This window comes from Melanerpes formicivorus, unplaced genomic scaffold (genome assembly GCF_026170545.1).
Source record: "Melanerpes formicivorus ecotype bairdi unplaced genomic scaffold, bMelFor1.0.p_v2 SCAF_121, whole genome shotgun sequence".
In the NCBI taxonomy this organism is placed as follows: domain Eukaryota; kingdom Metazoa; phylum Chordata; class Aves; order Piciformes; family Picidae; genus Melanerpes; species Melanerpes formicivorus.
The window spans coordinates 708,574-723,691 of NW_027142473.1; the positions used below are offsets into that span (position 1 = coordinate 708,574).

Genomic DNA, 15,118 nt, shown 5'->3' on the forward strand with positions numbered 1-15,118 from the left:
GCACCCATGGGTGTTGCTGGGGCTCAGCACCCACAGCACTGCTGGGGCTCAGCACCCATGGGTGTTGCTGGGGCTCAGCACCCACAGCACTGCTGGGGCTCAGCACCCATGGGTGTTGCTGGGGCTCAGCACCCACAGCACTGCTGGGGCTCAGCACCCATGGGTGTTGCTGGGGCTCAGCACCCACAGCACTGCTGGGGCTCAGCACCCATGGGTGTTGCTGGGGGCTCAGCACCCACAGCATTGCTCAGGGCTCAGCACCCACAGCACTGCTCAGGGCTCAGCACCCACAGCGTTGCTCAGGGCTCAGCACCCATGGTGTTTCTGGGGGCTCAGCACCCATGGGTGTTGCTGGGGCTCAGCACCCACAGCACTGCTGGGGCTCAGCACCCATGGGTGTTGCTGGGGGCTCAGCACCCACAGCATTGCTCAGGGCTCAGCACCCACAGCACTGCTCAGGGCTCAGCACCCACAGCGTTGCTCAGGGCTCAGCACCCACAGCAACACTGGGGGCTCAACATCCACGGGTACCACTGAGGGCTCAGCACCCACAGCGCTGCTGGGGCTCAGCACCCATGGTGTTTCTGGGGGCTCAGCACCCATGGGTGTTGCTGGGGCTCAGCACCCACAGCGCTGCTCAGGGCTCAGCACCCATGGGTGTTGCTGGGGGCTCAGCACCCACAGCGCTGCTCAGGGCTCAGCACCCACAGCAACACTGGGGGCTCAACATCCACGGGTACCACTGAGGGCTCAGCACCCACAGCGCTGCTGGGGCTCAGCACCCATGGTGTTTCTGGGGGCTCAGCACCCACAGCGTTGCTCAGGGCTCAGCACCCATGGTGTTTCTGGGGGCTCAGCACCCACAGCGTTGCTCAGGGCTCAGCACCCATGGTGTTTCTGGGGGCTCAGCACCCATGGTGTTTCTGGGGGCTCAGCACCCATGGGTGTTGCTGGGGCTCAGTACCCACAGCATTGCTCAGGGCTCAGCACCCACAGCGCTGCTCAGGGCTCAGCACCCATGGGTGTTGCTGGGGCTCAGCACCCATGGTGTTGCTGGGGGCTCAGCACCCACAGCGCTGCTCTGCCCGGCTGGGTTGCTCTGCCAGCCGCTGGCTGCCTGCCCGCTCGGAGGCCTTTGTGCCGTGCCAGGTGCCTGGCCTTGGGCACTTCGCTTTGCCTCCTCTCCCGCTGCCGGCTGTTTGCAGGCTCCTGTGGGGGAGATGCCCTCCCAGACCGCCTCCCCCCGGAGCTGCTCTGCTTCAGCTCTTGCTTGGGTGGAGGCCATGGCTCCTGGCTCACCACGGAGCTGGTCCTGCAGTGAGTGTAGGCAGAAGGAGCAGCCTGCAGAGCCAGGGAGCTGTGATCTGTTCGCTGTTGCTGCCCCAGGTGCCTGTACAGAGCCCCTGCGAGTGCCCCACCGAGTGCTGCCCTGTGCTGAGTGCTCTCACGGTGTCCATCGGCAAAAGCCTCATCAGCAGGGGCAGGGCAGCAGCGCCCCTCGGCTGTCCTGTGAGCAAACAGAGCCAAGAAGCTCTGGGAGCCCTTTTCCAGCCCATCATAATCCCTATGGTACACTGGTAGCCCTGCTGCAGCCAGCTGCTCAGCACCCTGTGGGGAGTGCTCAGCACGCTGCAGGTCCTTTTGCCAGCTGTTGTGTCAAGGACAGGAATTGAAGCCAAGGACCATGGCAGGAAAGAGAGGTCTGTCTTGCAGGGCAAGCCCATGCCTGCTCCTGGGATGGGGACTGTGATGTCCTTCCTGTCCAGGATGGGCTCAGCACCATGCAGGGGGGGTCCATAGCTTCTCCCTGCCTGCTGGAGGCAGGGGACCAGTGAGGTTCACTGCCTGTGGACGCGAAGCCACAGCCTCCGCCGCAGACCTGGGCAAAGAAGGTGTCTGTGAGCCCTGGGACCTCCTCCTCAGCTCCCCAACCCTCCCCAGGGCTCTCCCAGCCCCGAGAGCCCTCCCTGGGGCTGGCAGGATGCTTACGGTGCAGGCGGTGAGCCGCGGGGGCCAGGCTCAGCAGGAGGATCACGACGCCAGCGGCCAGTGGGACCCAGACCAGCGGGCTGCAGGCGCCTGGAGAGCAGGAGGGTGCACACTGTGCAGCTGTCCCCTGCTCAGCACCCAGCATCATCCTACCCACCCCCTGCTCAGCACCCAGCATCATCCTACCCACCCCCTGCTCAGCACCCAGCATCATCCTACCCACCCCCTGCTCAGCACCCAGCATCATCCTACCCACCCCCTGCTCAGCACCCAGCGTCATCCTACCCATCCCCTGCTCAGCACCCAGCATCATCCTACCCACCCCCTGCTCAGCACCCAGTATCATCCTACCCACCCCCTGCTCAGCACCCAGCATCATCCTACCCACCCCCTGCTCAGCACCCAGCATCATCCTACCCACCCCCTGCTCAGCACCCAGCATCATCCTACCCACCCCCTGCTCAGCACCCAGCATCATCCTACCCACCCCCTGCTCAGCACCCAGCATCATCCTACCCATCCCCTGCTCAGCACCCAGCATCATCCTACCCACCCCCTGCTCAGCACCCAGCATCATCCTACCCACCCCCTGCTCAGCACCCAGCATCATCCTACCCACCCCCTGCTCTGCACCCAGCATCATCCTACCCACCCCCTGCTCAGCACCCAGCATCATCCTACCCACCCCCTGCTCAGCACCCAGCATCATCCTACCCACCCCCTGCTCTGCACCCAGCATCATCCTACCCACCCCCTGCTCAGCACCCAGCATCATCCTACCCACCCCCTGCTCAGCACCCAGCATCATCCTACCCACCCCCTGCTCTGCACCCAGCATCATCCTACCCGGGCAGCCTTAGGGCATGGAGTGTGGGGTGGGAAAGGGAGAAAAGCAAGGCAGAGAGGAGAGGTGGAGGACATAACCCCCACCCTGGGGTATCCCTGGGAGGATGCATTACACCTGAAGGCATGGCAGGGAGCTCAGCTCAGTAACTTACCCTGAAATACATCCTGACCTCTGAACCCACCTACAGCCCAGGGACACACTCCTGAAGGCATCCAGCCAGAGTGCTGGCTCCAAGCAGGCCTTTATGGACACCCTTGCAGGGTCTCATTGTGGTTGTCCCCATGCCAGGACAAGCTCCAGCCAACCCCTGGGGACTCCCAGGAGCTCAGCAGCCCCCTGCCAGCAGGCAGCCCCAGCTGTGCTGTACCTTTCCTGTCGGTGGCTTTGCTCTTGGTCACACACTGTGTGGGCTTTTTCCTGGAGGGTGGTGCTGGAGTGGTCTTTGGAGGCACAGGCAGGGCATCAACTGGGGGGTGAGGGGGAGAAGGGAATGGTCAGCATGGCACTGAGCACAGTGGAAGCCTCAGAGAGCCAGCAGGGCAGGCTGGACATCGTGGCTTTGAAAAGCAGCTTCATGCAGCAGCCCCTGTGAAGGGCTGGGTCCTCTGGAGGGGTTGGGAACTTGCCCTCAACCTCTTGGTGGCCACAGAAGGCTCCAAGAGCTTGTGAAAGGGTTAATAAAGCAACATGCCAGGCAAACACGGGCAGGAGGCTAAGGCAGAGATGGAGGAAACTTCCTGAAGCTACATTTAAAGGAAGCCAACACCTTCTGAGCTGTGCAGAGACTCACAGGCGGCAGCAGCACCCCAGCAGCAGCAGGAGGGCTGAAGGCATCCCTGGACCTTTTCCACATTCAGGTTGCTTTAATCTTCGCTCAGAATCAGATTTTGTGTTGTATTTTCTGACAAAACAAGGTCAGGGTTTATATCCTGAATGACAGTGGAGCACAGCCAGCCCTCTCTGAAGCTGGGCAGGGAAAGGGCTCAGCAATGTCAAGCTCTGCCTAGCCAAACTTTGGGGTGATTCAAACCTGATGTTTTTTCCTGCTCCTGCCCAGAGCTGAACTCCTGGCAGAACCCTCCCTTCTTTCACATGGGAAGAAGAGACACACCAGCTGTCTGGGGTTTAGCTGGACAGCCTCTCCCTCACATGATAACAGACATAAAGAAGAGGAACTTCAAACCCAATCTGCTTTTATCATGTGTACTGAAGGAAGAAAAACTACCCAGCCAAGCCTGAGTCCTCCCAGAGCACCTGCTGTTTAGTTTGCAGCTGGAGTGTCCTTGGTCGTGCTGAATCCCAGCCTCTGCACACAGATCTCTGTCCTGTTGCCAAACCTTTATCTTGCACCAGCTTCTCTTCGAGCTGGCAAGAACACAAGAGGCATTTCTCAGCCAGCTCAGGGTGTGCAGGGGGCATCTGCAACAGGCTGGGGCCTGGCTCTGCCTTAGAGCCAGCTGCACCCCAGGTAAAGAAGTTATTTGTCTCCCTAAAAGCTTACAAAGGAAGGTCTGAATCTGGCTTCTGTCACATCAGGTCTCCTCCATTACCTCCTGCCCTGTGGGATGGGGGAGGAGGGCTGAGAAGAGCTGCTGCATAGCTCAGGTGTGTGCTGCACCGCCCAGGTGTGTGCTGCACCGCCCAGGTGTGTGCTGCATGGCTCAGGTGTGTGCTGCATGGCTCAGGTGTGTGCTGCACGGCCCAAGTGTGTGCTGCATGGCTCAGGTGTGTGCTGCATGGCTCAGGTGTGTGCTGCATGGCCCAGATGTGTGCTGCATGGCTCAGGTGTGTGCTGCATGGCTCAGGTGTGTGCTGCACGGCCCAAGTGTGTGCTGCATGGCTCAGGTGTGTGCTGCATGGCTCAGGTGCGTGCTGCATGGCTCAGGTGTGTGCTGCATGGCTCAGGTGTGTGCTGCATGGCTCAGGTGTGTGCTGCACGGCCCAAGTGTGTGCTGCATGGCTCAGGTGTGTGCTGCATGGCTCAGGTGTGTGCTGCATGGCTCAGGTGCGTGCTGCATGGCTCAGGTGTGTGCTGCATGGCTCAGGTGTGTGCTGCATGGCCCAAGTGTGTGCTGCATGGCCCAGGTGCGTGCTGCATGGCTCAGGTGTGTGCTGCACGGCTCAGGTGTGTGCTGCACGGCCCAGGTGTGTACTGCATGGCTCAGGTGTGTGCTGCATGGCCCAGGTGTGTGCTGCATGGCTCAGGTGTGTGCTGCATGGCTCAAGTGTGTGCTGCATGGCCCAGGTGTGTGCTGCATGGCTCAGGTGTGTGCTGCATGGCCCAGGTGTGTGCTGCATGGCCCAAGTGTGTGCTGCACGGCCCAGGTGTGTGCTGCATGGCTCAGGTGTGTGCTGCACGGCCCAAGTGTGTGCTGCACGGCCCAGGTGTGTGCTGCATGGCTCAGGTGTGTGCTGCACGGCCCAAGTGTGTGCTGCACGGCCCAGGTGTGTGCTGCATGGCCCAGGTGCGTGCTGCATGGCTCAGGTGTGTGCTGCACGGCTCAGGTGTGTGCTGCATGGCTCAAGTGTGTGCTGCATGGCTCAGGTGCGTGCTGCATGGCCCAGGTGCGTGCTGCACGGCTCAGGTGTGTGCTGCATGGCTCAAGTGTGTGCTGCATGGCCCAGGTGTGTGCTGCATGGCCCAGGTGTGTGCTGCATGGCTCAGGTGTGTGCTGCACGGCCCAAGTGTGTGCTGCATGGCTCAGGTGTGTGCTGCACAGCTCAGGTGTGTGCTGCATGGCTCAGGTGTGTGCTGCACAGCTCAGGTGTGTGCTGCACGGCTCAGGTGTGTGCTGCATGGCTCAGGTGTGTGCTGCACGGCTCAGGTGTGTGCTGCACAGCTCAGGTGTGTGCTGCACGGCTCAGGTGTGTGCTGCATGGCTCAAGTGTGTGCTGCATGGCTCAGGTGTGTGCTGCATGGCTCAGGTGTGTGCTGCATGGCTCAAGTGTGTGCTGCATGGCTCAGGTGTGTGCTGCATGGCTCAGGTGTGTGCTGCACAGCCCAGGTGTGTGCTGCATGGCTCAAGTGTGTGCTGCATGGCTCAGGTGTGTGCTGCATGGCCCAGGTGTGTGCTGCATGGCTCAGGTGTGTGCTGCATGGCCCAAGTGTGTGCTGCATGGCCCAGGTGTGTGCTGCATGGCTCAAGTGTGTGCTGCATGGCTCAGGTGCGTGCTGCATGGCCCAGGTGTGTGCTGCATGGCCCAGGTGTGTGCTGCATGGCTCAAGTGTGTGCTGCATGGCTCAGGTGCGTGCTGCATGGCCCAGGTGTGTGCTGCATGGCTCAGGTGTGTGCTGCATGGCCCAGGTGTGTGCTGCATGGCTCAGGTGTGTGCTGCACGGCCCAGGTGTGTGCTGCATGGCTCAGGTGTGTGCTGCATGGCCTAAGTGTGTGCTGCATGGCCCAGGTGTGTACTGCATGGCTCAGGTGTGTGCTGCATGGCCCAGGTGTGTGCTGCATGGCTCAGGTGTGTACTGCATGGCCCAGGTGTGTGCTGCATGGCCCAGGTGTGTGCTGCATGGCTCAGGTGCGTGCTGCATGGCCCAGGTGTGTGCTGCATGGCTCAGGTGTGTGCTGCATGGCCCAGGTGTGTACTGCATGGCCCAAGTGTGTACAGCTTGGCTCCCTCTGTGCTACCAGAGAGCTGTGAGGGCCTCAGTGACAGGGGGCTGTGGGCTTGATAGACCCCAGCTCAGTCCTTCATGTGAAGCACAGTCTTGAAACCTGCAACCAGACCACCCCAGTGCTGATGGTGCTGTCCTCTGCCCTTGATGCTGCTCTCATCCCTTGGAGGAAGAGTAAGGAATCACAGAATCACAGAATCACCCACCTTGGAAGAGGCCCTCAGGGTCACCAAGTCCAACCCAGAACCCTACTCTACAAGGGTCACCCTAAACCATAGCCCCAAGCACCACATCCAAACCACCTTGAAACACCTCCAGGCTTGGGGACTCCACGACCTCCCTGGGCAGCACATTCTGGTCCCTGATCACTCTTGCTGGGAAAACATTTTTCCTGCTCTCCAGTCTAACCCTCCCCTGCTGCAGCCTGAGGCCCTTCCCTCTTGTTCTGTCACTAATCACCTGTGAGAAGAGACCAGCACCAACCTCTCCACAACCTCCTTTCAGGGAGCTGCAGAGAGCAGTGAGGTCTCCCTCAGCCTCCTCTGTTTCACACTAACCATCCCCAGCTCCTTCAGTCTCTCCTCATCAGATTTATTCTCCAGTCCCTTCCCAGCTTCCTTGCCCTGCTCTGCCCTGGCTCCAGCACCTCCACAGCTCTCTTGTACTGAGGTGCCCAGAACTGAAGCCAACACTCCAGGTGTGGCCTCCCCAGAGCTGAGTCCCAGGGCACAATCCCCTCCCTGCTGCTGCTGGACACAGCATTGCTGATCCCAGCCAGGAGGCCTTTGGCTTTCTTGGCCCCCTGGGCACACTGCTGGCTCCTGTTCAGCTGCTTGTCCATCAGCACCCCCAGGTCCCTTTCTGCCAGCAGCTTTCCAGCCACACTGCCCCAAGCCTGCAGCATTGCTTGGGGTTGTTGTGCCCCAAGTCAGGACCTGGCACTTGGCCTGCTTGAAGCTCCTGGGAATGTTGGCCATGGATGCAAGAACCAGGGCGTGGAAGACCCAGGAGCTGAGCAGAGCAAGGCTCACACCCAGCCTCTCATCTGAAGTACCACAGGGCGTGAGAAGAGCACAAGGCATGGCAGTATCAGGGGCTGAGTGTCCTCCTGTGGAAGATGCTTGAGGCATGGCCACAGCAGGGTGACTGCTGGTGGCAAAAGGACTCTCTCGTGCAGCTGGCCTGGACAGGAGCTGGCACCGAGTGCTGCCAGCCCAGCCCCAGCCTGCTCGGGGCTGATCCCCAGCAGTGTGGGCAGCAGGAGCAGGGAGGGCATTCTGCCCCTCTGCTGTGCTCTGCTGAGACCCTCCCTGTGGTGCTGGAGCCCTCAGCACAGCACAGGCAGGAATCTGTTGGAGCAGGGCCAGAGAAGGCCACAGCAGTGCTGGGAGGGCTGGAAGCCCTCTGCTGTGAGGCCAGGCTGAGAGGGTTGGGGTTGTTCAGGCTGCAGAGAAGAAGGCTCCAGGGAGACCTTCACTTGGCCCTTCGGTGCTTCAAGAGGCCAGAAGAAATCTGGGGCCAGACTTGTGAGCAGGGTCTGTTGTGACAGCACAAGGCAGGGGAAGGTTTGAATTCAAAGAGAGAGATTCAGACTGGAGAGAAGGAAGGAATTGTTTACACTGAGGGTGATGAGAGCCTGGCCCAGGCTCCCCAAGGGGGTGGCAGATGCCCCATCCCTGGAACTGTTCCAGCTCAGGGTGTTTGGGACTCTGAGCAACCTGCTGCAGTTGCAGATGTCCCTGCTGAGTGCAGGGGGTTAGATGAGCCCCGAAGGCCCCTCCCAACACAGCCCATTCTGTGACTCTGTGTCTGTACAATGCAGCTTCTCCATTCTCTGCCTTACCCAGTCCCCCAGGTCTCTTCAGAACCTCCCCTGAGCCCCAGCCTCACCTCCCAACACAGGGAAGGGTCTACCGACACCCACCACCCCTTACCCCCAGCCTGCTGGCGTGGAGCCCGGGGGGATGCTTACCCACACTGAGCCGTGTCCCACTGCCCAGGAGCAGCTGGGAGGACTGGGAGATGGAGCAGTAGTAGGTGCCAGTGTCTGAAGGGTGGAGGTCTCTGATGTGCAAGCTGTAGGAGCTTGTCCCACGGACACTAAACTTGTGCTGGCTGACGTTTGCACCGTAGGTGGCTGTGCCCAGGGGGCTGGCAAAGAGCAGGAACTGGAAGTGTTGCCTCTGCTGGCTCCAGCGGTACCAGTACAGCCCTGCCTGCTCCACCTGCAGCGCACAGAGGATGGTTGCTTGGCTCCTGGGCTGGGCTGAAATACTCTCTGGAGTCTGGGAGACAGGCAGGCTGGTACTGAAACCTGAGAGGAAAGGGACAGGAATGCACAGTCAGTGCTCTGCTCTTGTTGCATTCTTTACTTCCTTGCTTTTCCTGGGCTTAGTGAGGTGCAGCAGGAACAGAGCAGGGGATGATGAGGAGAAAGAGGAGCATGGCTAGCAGGATGCTGCTGTGTTCCCTCAGAGACCTGGCCAAGCCTAGTTACCCAGGTAAGGTTTGCCCTGTCAATACCCATCTAGGGAGGAGGCTCAGTGGCAGGGAGAGGCATGGAGAGGTGCTTTTGAGGGTGTCCTGGGGCTGTCTGTGCAGGGAAGGGCATCTCCACCTGCTCCTCTGGATGCCCACCTCCTGCCCCCCTTTCCCCTCTGTTTCTAGAGAGGCTTCAACAGATTTTTTTCACCTCTCTTTCAACAGATTTTTTTAAAGCCTCCTATCTGCCCAATTTTTGCCCTAACAGAGGCAGCAACAATAAATTTGATCTCAGGTGCAGAAAAAGACCAACCTCCCCCAACCATCTCGAAGTGAGGCAGTTTGCTGTAGGTTTTCAGGAGCCATTCTGACTTTTGCCTGGACTTCTAGATGCAGGGAAGCAGAGGGAGGCAGGGGTGGGGGGGGTGGGGTGGAAGGAGCAGGCTTGGCCTTGCCTGGCTGGGCTTTGCAGACCTGTGCACATTGTCTGCGTGGGGTTTGGCCCCAGCAGATGTGAGCAGTGTCTGGGAGACAGGGAGGAGGTGTCCTTGGGGAAGCACAGCAGGGATCTTGTGATCCTCAGCCCCCAGCAAACAGTCCTCCAGGGCTGCAGATACCCTGAGACCGTGTGGAAAACAGCCCTCTGAAGATAAGGAAGCTCTCCCTCCCCTGCCTCTTTCCCAGGAGCGTTTGAAAGCTGTGCAAGAAGCTCAACAGACCTTGGGGGTTGGCTCTTGTGCCCTTTGATGTCCCCATCCCTTCAGAACCCCAAAGCTGCTCGCAGCAAACAGCCTCATCCAGTCCTGCAAACCCTGGCTGTAGGGATGGCTCTGCATGACCACAAGGGCACCTGAAGCCACCTCCCTGTGGCCCTGCTGTTCCCCCAAGTCCTCAGTGGGGACAGGCAGAGAGGGCTCTGGTGACTGACACAGCTCCAGAGCCTTCCACCATGCTGTAGCAATGACCCAGCCAGGGCTGCAGAGGTGAGCTGGCTGCAGCCCTAACACTGCAGTGCTGCAGCTCAGGCGGGGAGCAGCAGCTGCAGCCCTTGCCCACAGCTGCTGCCCCCCTGACAAATGTCTCCTCATGGCTAAAGTACAGCACCTGGGGGTGAACTCCCAGACTTTGCTCTGGCAAACCCTTGACTGCTGTTTCAGGGGATGTAGTGTGTGTGGCCATGGGGGCTTCAGGGTCTGCTTTGGCTGCCCTGAGGCCTGGCTCTGCTGGCCATGGGAAGCTTAGCCCCCCGAGCAAATCTTTTCCTTGGGCAGCTGGAGAGATTGCTCAGTCAGTCAGAAGGGGTGAGAAGGGGTTGTGGAAATTGCTCAGCTCTGAGTCAGCGGTCAGACTCCAGTGGAGTGAGCTGAGGCAGAGCCAGAGCAGCAAATCTCATCCTCTGCTGCACCTTCATCCCCCCAACCCTGCCTGTTCCCTTTCTTGGTAAATACTCTCACAGAGAGCCCTGGGGAACTGGGGTGTGATGAGCACTGCACCATGCTTGGCCAGAGCAGCCTGCAGCAACTCCCAAATGGGTCCCTTGCCCTCTGCACACACAGAGCAAACTCTCATTTGTTGGGGTTCTCTCAGTAAGGACCCCACTGCCTAGCTCTGCCTGACCAGGCACTGATGTGGCTGGGTGGCCATCACTTGGCACAGCCAGGACACCCTGCACTCCTGGCAGCCTCTAGTGAGGACACCAGACAGTGTGGATACAGCCTGGCCAACTTGAGCCATCACCCCTATGCCTTTAGCAGACTTTCCCAGCTCTCAGGACTTTCCACCTAAGAACTGATGTCCCAGTTTATCCCATAAAATGCAGTTCTACAACCTGGCCACAGTATCAGCTGTGTGCATTCAGCCCAGACCTGCCACAGACTGCAGCAGCTCTGGTTTTACAGCACACTGACTCCTGCTGTGGCCCCTGGGCCCTGGAAGGTGACGTGCTTGGACAGAGTTAGAATGTGCTGGGAGGTTTGCTCCTTGCTGTTAGGCACCACAGCTGGGTGCTGCTTCAGCTTCAACATCAGCAGCATGCCCCAGTCTGCCTGCACTGAGAGAGTGCAGTGAAAACAAACCCTCCAGTGTCTGTGACATCCTCTATTGCCCTGGGAATGGAATAGGATGGAAGGGAAGGGAATGGAATTGAATCACAGAATGGCTCAGGTTGGAAGGGATCTCAGAGATCATCTCTCCAACCTCCCCTCCATGCCCAGGGACACCTCCCACCAGCCCAGGTTGCTCAAGGCCTCATCCAGCCTGGCCCCCCCAGGGAGGAGGCAGCCACAGCCTCCCTGGGCAGCCTGTGCCAGAGTCTCACCAGCCTCCTACTGAAGAACTTCTTCCTCAGCTCTAGTCTAACCCTGCTCTGCCTCAGCTCCAAACCATTCCCTCTTGGCCTGGCTCCAGACACCCTCAGGAAAAGTCTCTCTGCAGCCTTCCTGCAGGATCCCTTCGGCTCCTGGCAGCAGCTCTGGGGTCCCCCTGGAGCCTTCTCCTCCCCTGGCTGCACAGCCCCAGCTCCCTCAGCCTGTGCTCACAGCAGAGCTGCTCCAGCCCTTGGCTCATGCAATGCCTGCCTGAGTCAGGGCGAATCAAAAGCTAAAGCATGGTACAAAAGGCATCATCCAAAATGAAGTGGTGACAATGCCCTGGAGATCCACACCACTCCATTTCCCCCTGGAGATGCACACCACTCCATTTCCCCCTGAGATGCACACCACTCCGTTTCCCCCTGGATATCCACACCACTCCATTTCCCCCTGGAGATCCACACCACTCCATTTCCCCCTGGAGATCCACACCACTCCATTTCCCCCTGGAGATCCACACCACTCCATTCTCCTGAAGCGGGCTGAAGTGGGCTGGAGAAGCAGCTCAGCATGATTTTAGGTGCCCTCCACCCCCAAGAGATGTCCTTCTTACCTAGAATCTGGAGGCAGATGCAGAGATGGAGAACTGACTGGGCCATGGTGATGGAAGTCACCACAGTGGAGGAAGTTTGTGGCAGCAATCCCTTGCCCTCCAGGGTCAGCTCTTGCCTTCACTGGGGGAAGCTGTGTCTTGCCTCCGCGCAGACGTCTCGCTGGGAGCTGCTGAAGAGCATCTGCTGGGGCAGCTTCTCCTGCACCAACCCCCAGCCAGGTGTGCAGCCCCACACACTGCTCCAGCCCCACACACTGCTCCAGCCCTGCACGGGGTCCCCTGAAATCACCTTTAGCAAGGAACAATGGAAAGCTCATTGGCTTTGCATGGTGATTCCTTCACTTCTCATCAGCCAGCTCTTCCTCCTGCTTTTAATCCAGCTCTGTACCAGTAAAACCCACAAACCTAGGAGCTGAGCATTTAACCATAGAAGCAGGAAGGGAGGAATTTTGGCTGGTTTGGTTGAGACCAGAATGCATTCAAAGCAAGAAGATCCAGCTTGGGCAGTGGGGTAGTTTGCTTCAGTGGGGTTGTTTTCCTCCACCTGGAAAATGCTGAATGCCAAACTAGCTGGCCAGAAAGAAGAGGCATGAGGGAGGCATCGCTGAAAACTGAAGCAGAAAACACACCAAACATATTGAGTGGTTGAAACCCCACAACAATGAAGAAATTCTGCTGGGGGCTCCCCACTTGGCTACAGCCCCTGGAGCTGCGAGGCACAGGAGCAGCGAGGTGACAGATCAAGTCAGGGCAGCTTAGAAAGGGCTTTGGGGGCTGGGATTCACCGAGTGAAATATCTGCTGTGAAGTGACAGCAGGGATCTGGTGGCAGCAGCCTGCAGTATCTCCACGGGTGGAGGACAAAAATGTATGGATTGTACTTCTCCACCTCCCCCCTGGCTGCCAAGAGAGCTTTCCTCGGCTTTTATGCCCTGCTCCTGCAGATCTCTCTTACAAAGCCTCAGCATCCCTCCGGGGCTGGCTCCCTGGTGAGGGGGGGATTTCCCAGGGAGGGGCTCGTGTGGGGGCACCGAGAACCCTCCCCCAGGGTCTGAGTTGGCAGATGAATAGGAAAGACGACTTTGCACCTTGCCTGGTGTGGGTTTTTGGTCCATCTCGCAACCTTTTTTTCCATGCTGCTGTAGCACATCCCCTCCCCACTTCTGTTCAAAGCAGTTTCCTGCTCGCTGCGGGCTGCTAACCACCAGAACCTCCCCAGGAAGGGCTCTGCTGCTAAAACCTAGGGTGGGCTGAATTGCTCCTTAACTCCTTCCTGGCAGGACAAAGTCATTTCAGTGCTTTCAGAGGCACTTCAGTCTTTTTGGGGGTTCGTTTTTAGAGCTGGGTCCCTGCTATGGGCTGCAGCAGCCTTTGCTTCTCCCCTCCTGCCCTTCTGCTTAGTCACAGAGTCATAGAATTGCCTCAGCTGGAAGAGATCTCTAAGATGACCCAGCCCAATTTTCAACCCAACACAACCATGTGCCCAAGTACCCAACTACCAAGACCACAGGTTTCTGGAACCCCTCCAGCCATGGGGACTCCACCACCTCCCTGGGCAACCTCTGCCAGGCCCTGACCACTCCTGCAGGAAAGAAACTTTTTCCTCATCTCCAACCTAAGCCTCCCCTGGCACAATTCCAGGCCAGTTCCTCTCCTGTCACCTGAGCCTGGGGAGCAGAGCCCAACCCCAACCTCACTGCAGCCTCCTCTCAGGGAGCTGCAGGGAGCAGTGAGGTCTCCCTCAGCCTCCTCTGCTCCACACCAACCCCCCCCAGCTCCCTCAGCTGCTCCTCCCCAACCCTCTTCTCCAGACCCTTCCCCAGCTCTGCTGCCCTTCTCTGGCCCTGCTCCAGCTCCTCAAGGTCCTTCTGGGAGTGAGGAGCCCAAACCTGAACCCAGCACTCAAGCTGTGGGCTCCCCAGTGCTGAGCCCAGGGGCACAATCCCTGCCCTGCTCCTGCTGCCCACAGCACTGCTGCTCCAGGCCAGGCTGCTGGTGGCCTCCTTGCCCCCCTGGGCACCCCCTGGGCTCATCTTCAGCTGCTGGCACCCAGCACCCCCAGGTCTGCCATGGGACTTTCCATCTACTCTGGCCCAAGCCTGGAGCCTTCCTGGGGTTGTTGTGACCCAGGTGCAGGCTCAGCACTTGGACCTGTTGAACCTCATACAGCTGACTTTGCCCAGGCAGCCTGGCCAGATCTCTCTGCAGAGCTTCCTGCCCTCACTGCTCCCACCCCATGTAGTGCCATCGTGCTTGCCAGTGCTTGCCTTTGCCCTCACTGCCAGACTGGCAGCTCTCCTGAACTGGGCACTAAGCATCTCTTGTTGGGACCTCACTTACTAAGAGCAGTGCCACTGCAAGGGCATTGTCCCTTTTTTGCTGTGGTGCAGCTGGGGAGCTGCCCCTGGTGTCCCTGCAATGGCTGCATCCCCCTTTTCTCACTGCTGCTGGCACCTGGAGCAGCTTCTGGCCTCCTGGCTAGGAACAAGGTGCTCCCTGAGGTCATTGTTGAAGCTTGGACACCTTACACGGGGCACCAGATGCTGGGCTGTCCAAACAGACATTTAGGGTTGTCTGAGCAGAATGTGGGGCTTGGAAGCATTCCCCAGGACATCAGAGCAGCTTCAGGGATGCTTCCCAGCAAAGCTTTTACCTCTGGGATTTCTCCTGTGGAAAGAAGAAAGAATATTTGCAGTGTAAGAGCAGGATGTGTGTGCTGGCCAGGGATTTGTTTTCAGTCTGTGGTGAAGCTGCTGTTTGCAGAGGGCTGAGCTGTTTACCAGCTGTTCCCAGCACCGGGAGCTGCTCCTCTCAGGAAGTGTTTGTGGGGGGATGCCTTTGTCTGGCTGCCTATCACCAGCAAGACCCAAAGCATGTGGGAACGAGGGGGCCAGCAGCTGCTGTTTGGAACATCCCCACGTTGTTTGGGGCTGCTTTCCTGGGAAGGAAAGAGGGGAGGAACCCAGAGTGTGAGGGGAGCAGATCTGCAGGCACAAACAGGAGCTGCTGGTGACCTTGCCCAGCGGCTGCCCAGCACCAGTGTCTGGCTCACGGCCGAGGGCACTTGGGTGCACTTCTGGGAGTCAGCTGCACAGATTCTAGGGGGATTTTGTTCTTTTTCTGGGGTGAAATATGACCATCCCAGTCCCCAGCCAAGTCTCTGCCCCATCTCAGTACTCACCTTGTAGGTTTCTTCCTCACTCCTCTCACCCCTTCTCTCTCTTGGCCAGCCTCCCGCGCACCTCACCACAGCAGCAC

The 15,118-nt window shown here is 59.0% G+C and overlaps 1 protein-coding gene across 1 annotated transcript; it reads right to left on the reverse strand.

The window, feature by feature from the left end:
• Positions 1-1,363: 1,363 nt before the first annotated feature.
• On the reverse strand, positions 1,364-12,118 carry CD8B (CD8 subunit beta). The gene is made up of 5 exons (XM_068167650.1): positions 11,862-12,118; positions 8,431-8,772; positions 3,204-3,302; positions 1,990-2,079; positions 1,364-1,879 (listed from the first exon to the last, which is right to left on the reverse strand). Exons 1-5 carry the CDS (start codon positions 11,905-11,907, stop codon positions 1,839-1,841), a joined length of 618 nt encoding a protein of 205 aa, XP_068023751.1. The 5' UTR covers positions 11,908-12,118; the 3' UTR covers positions 1,364-1,838.
• Positions 12,119-15,118: the final 3,000 nt, after the last annotated feature.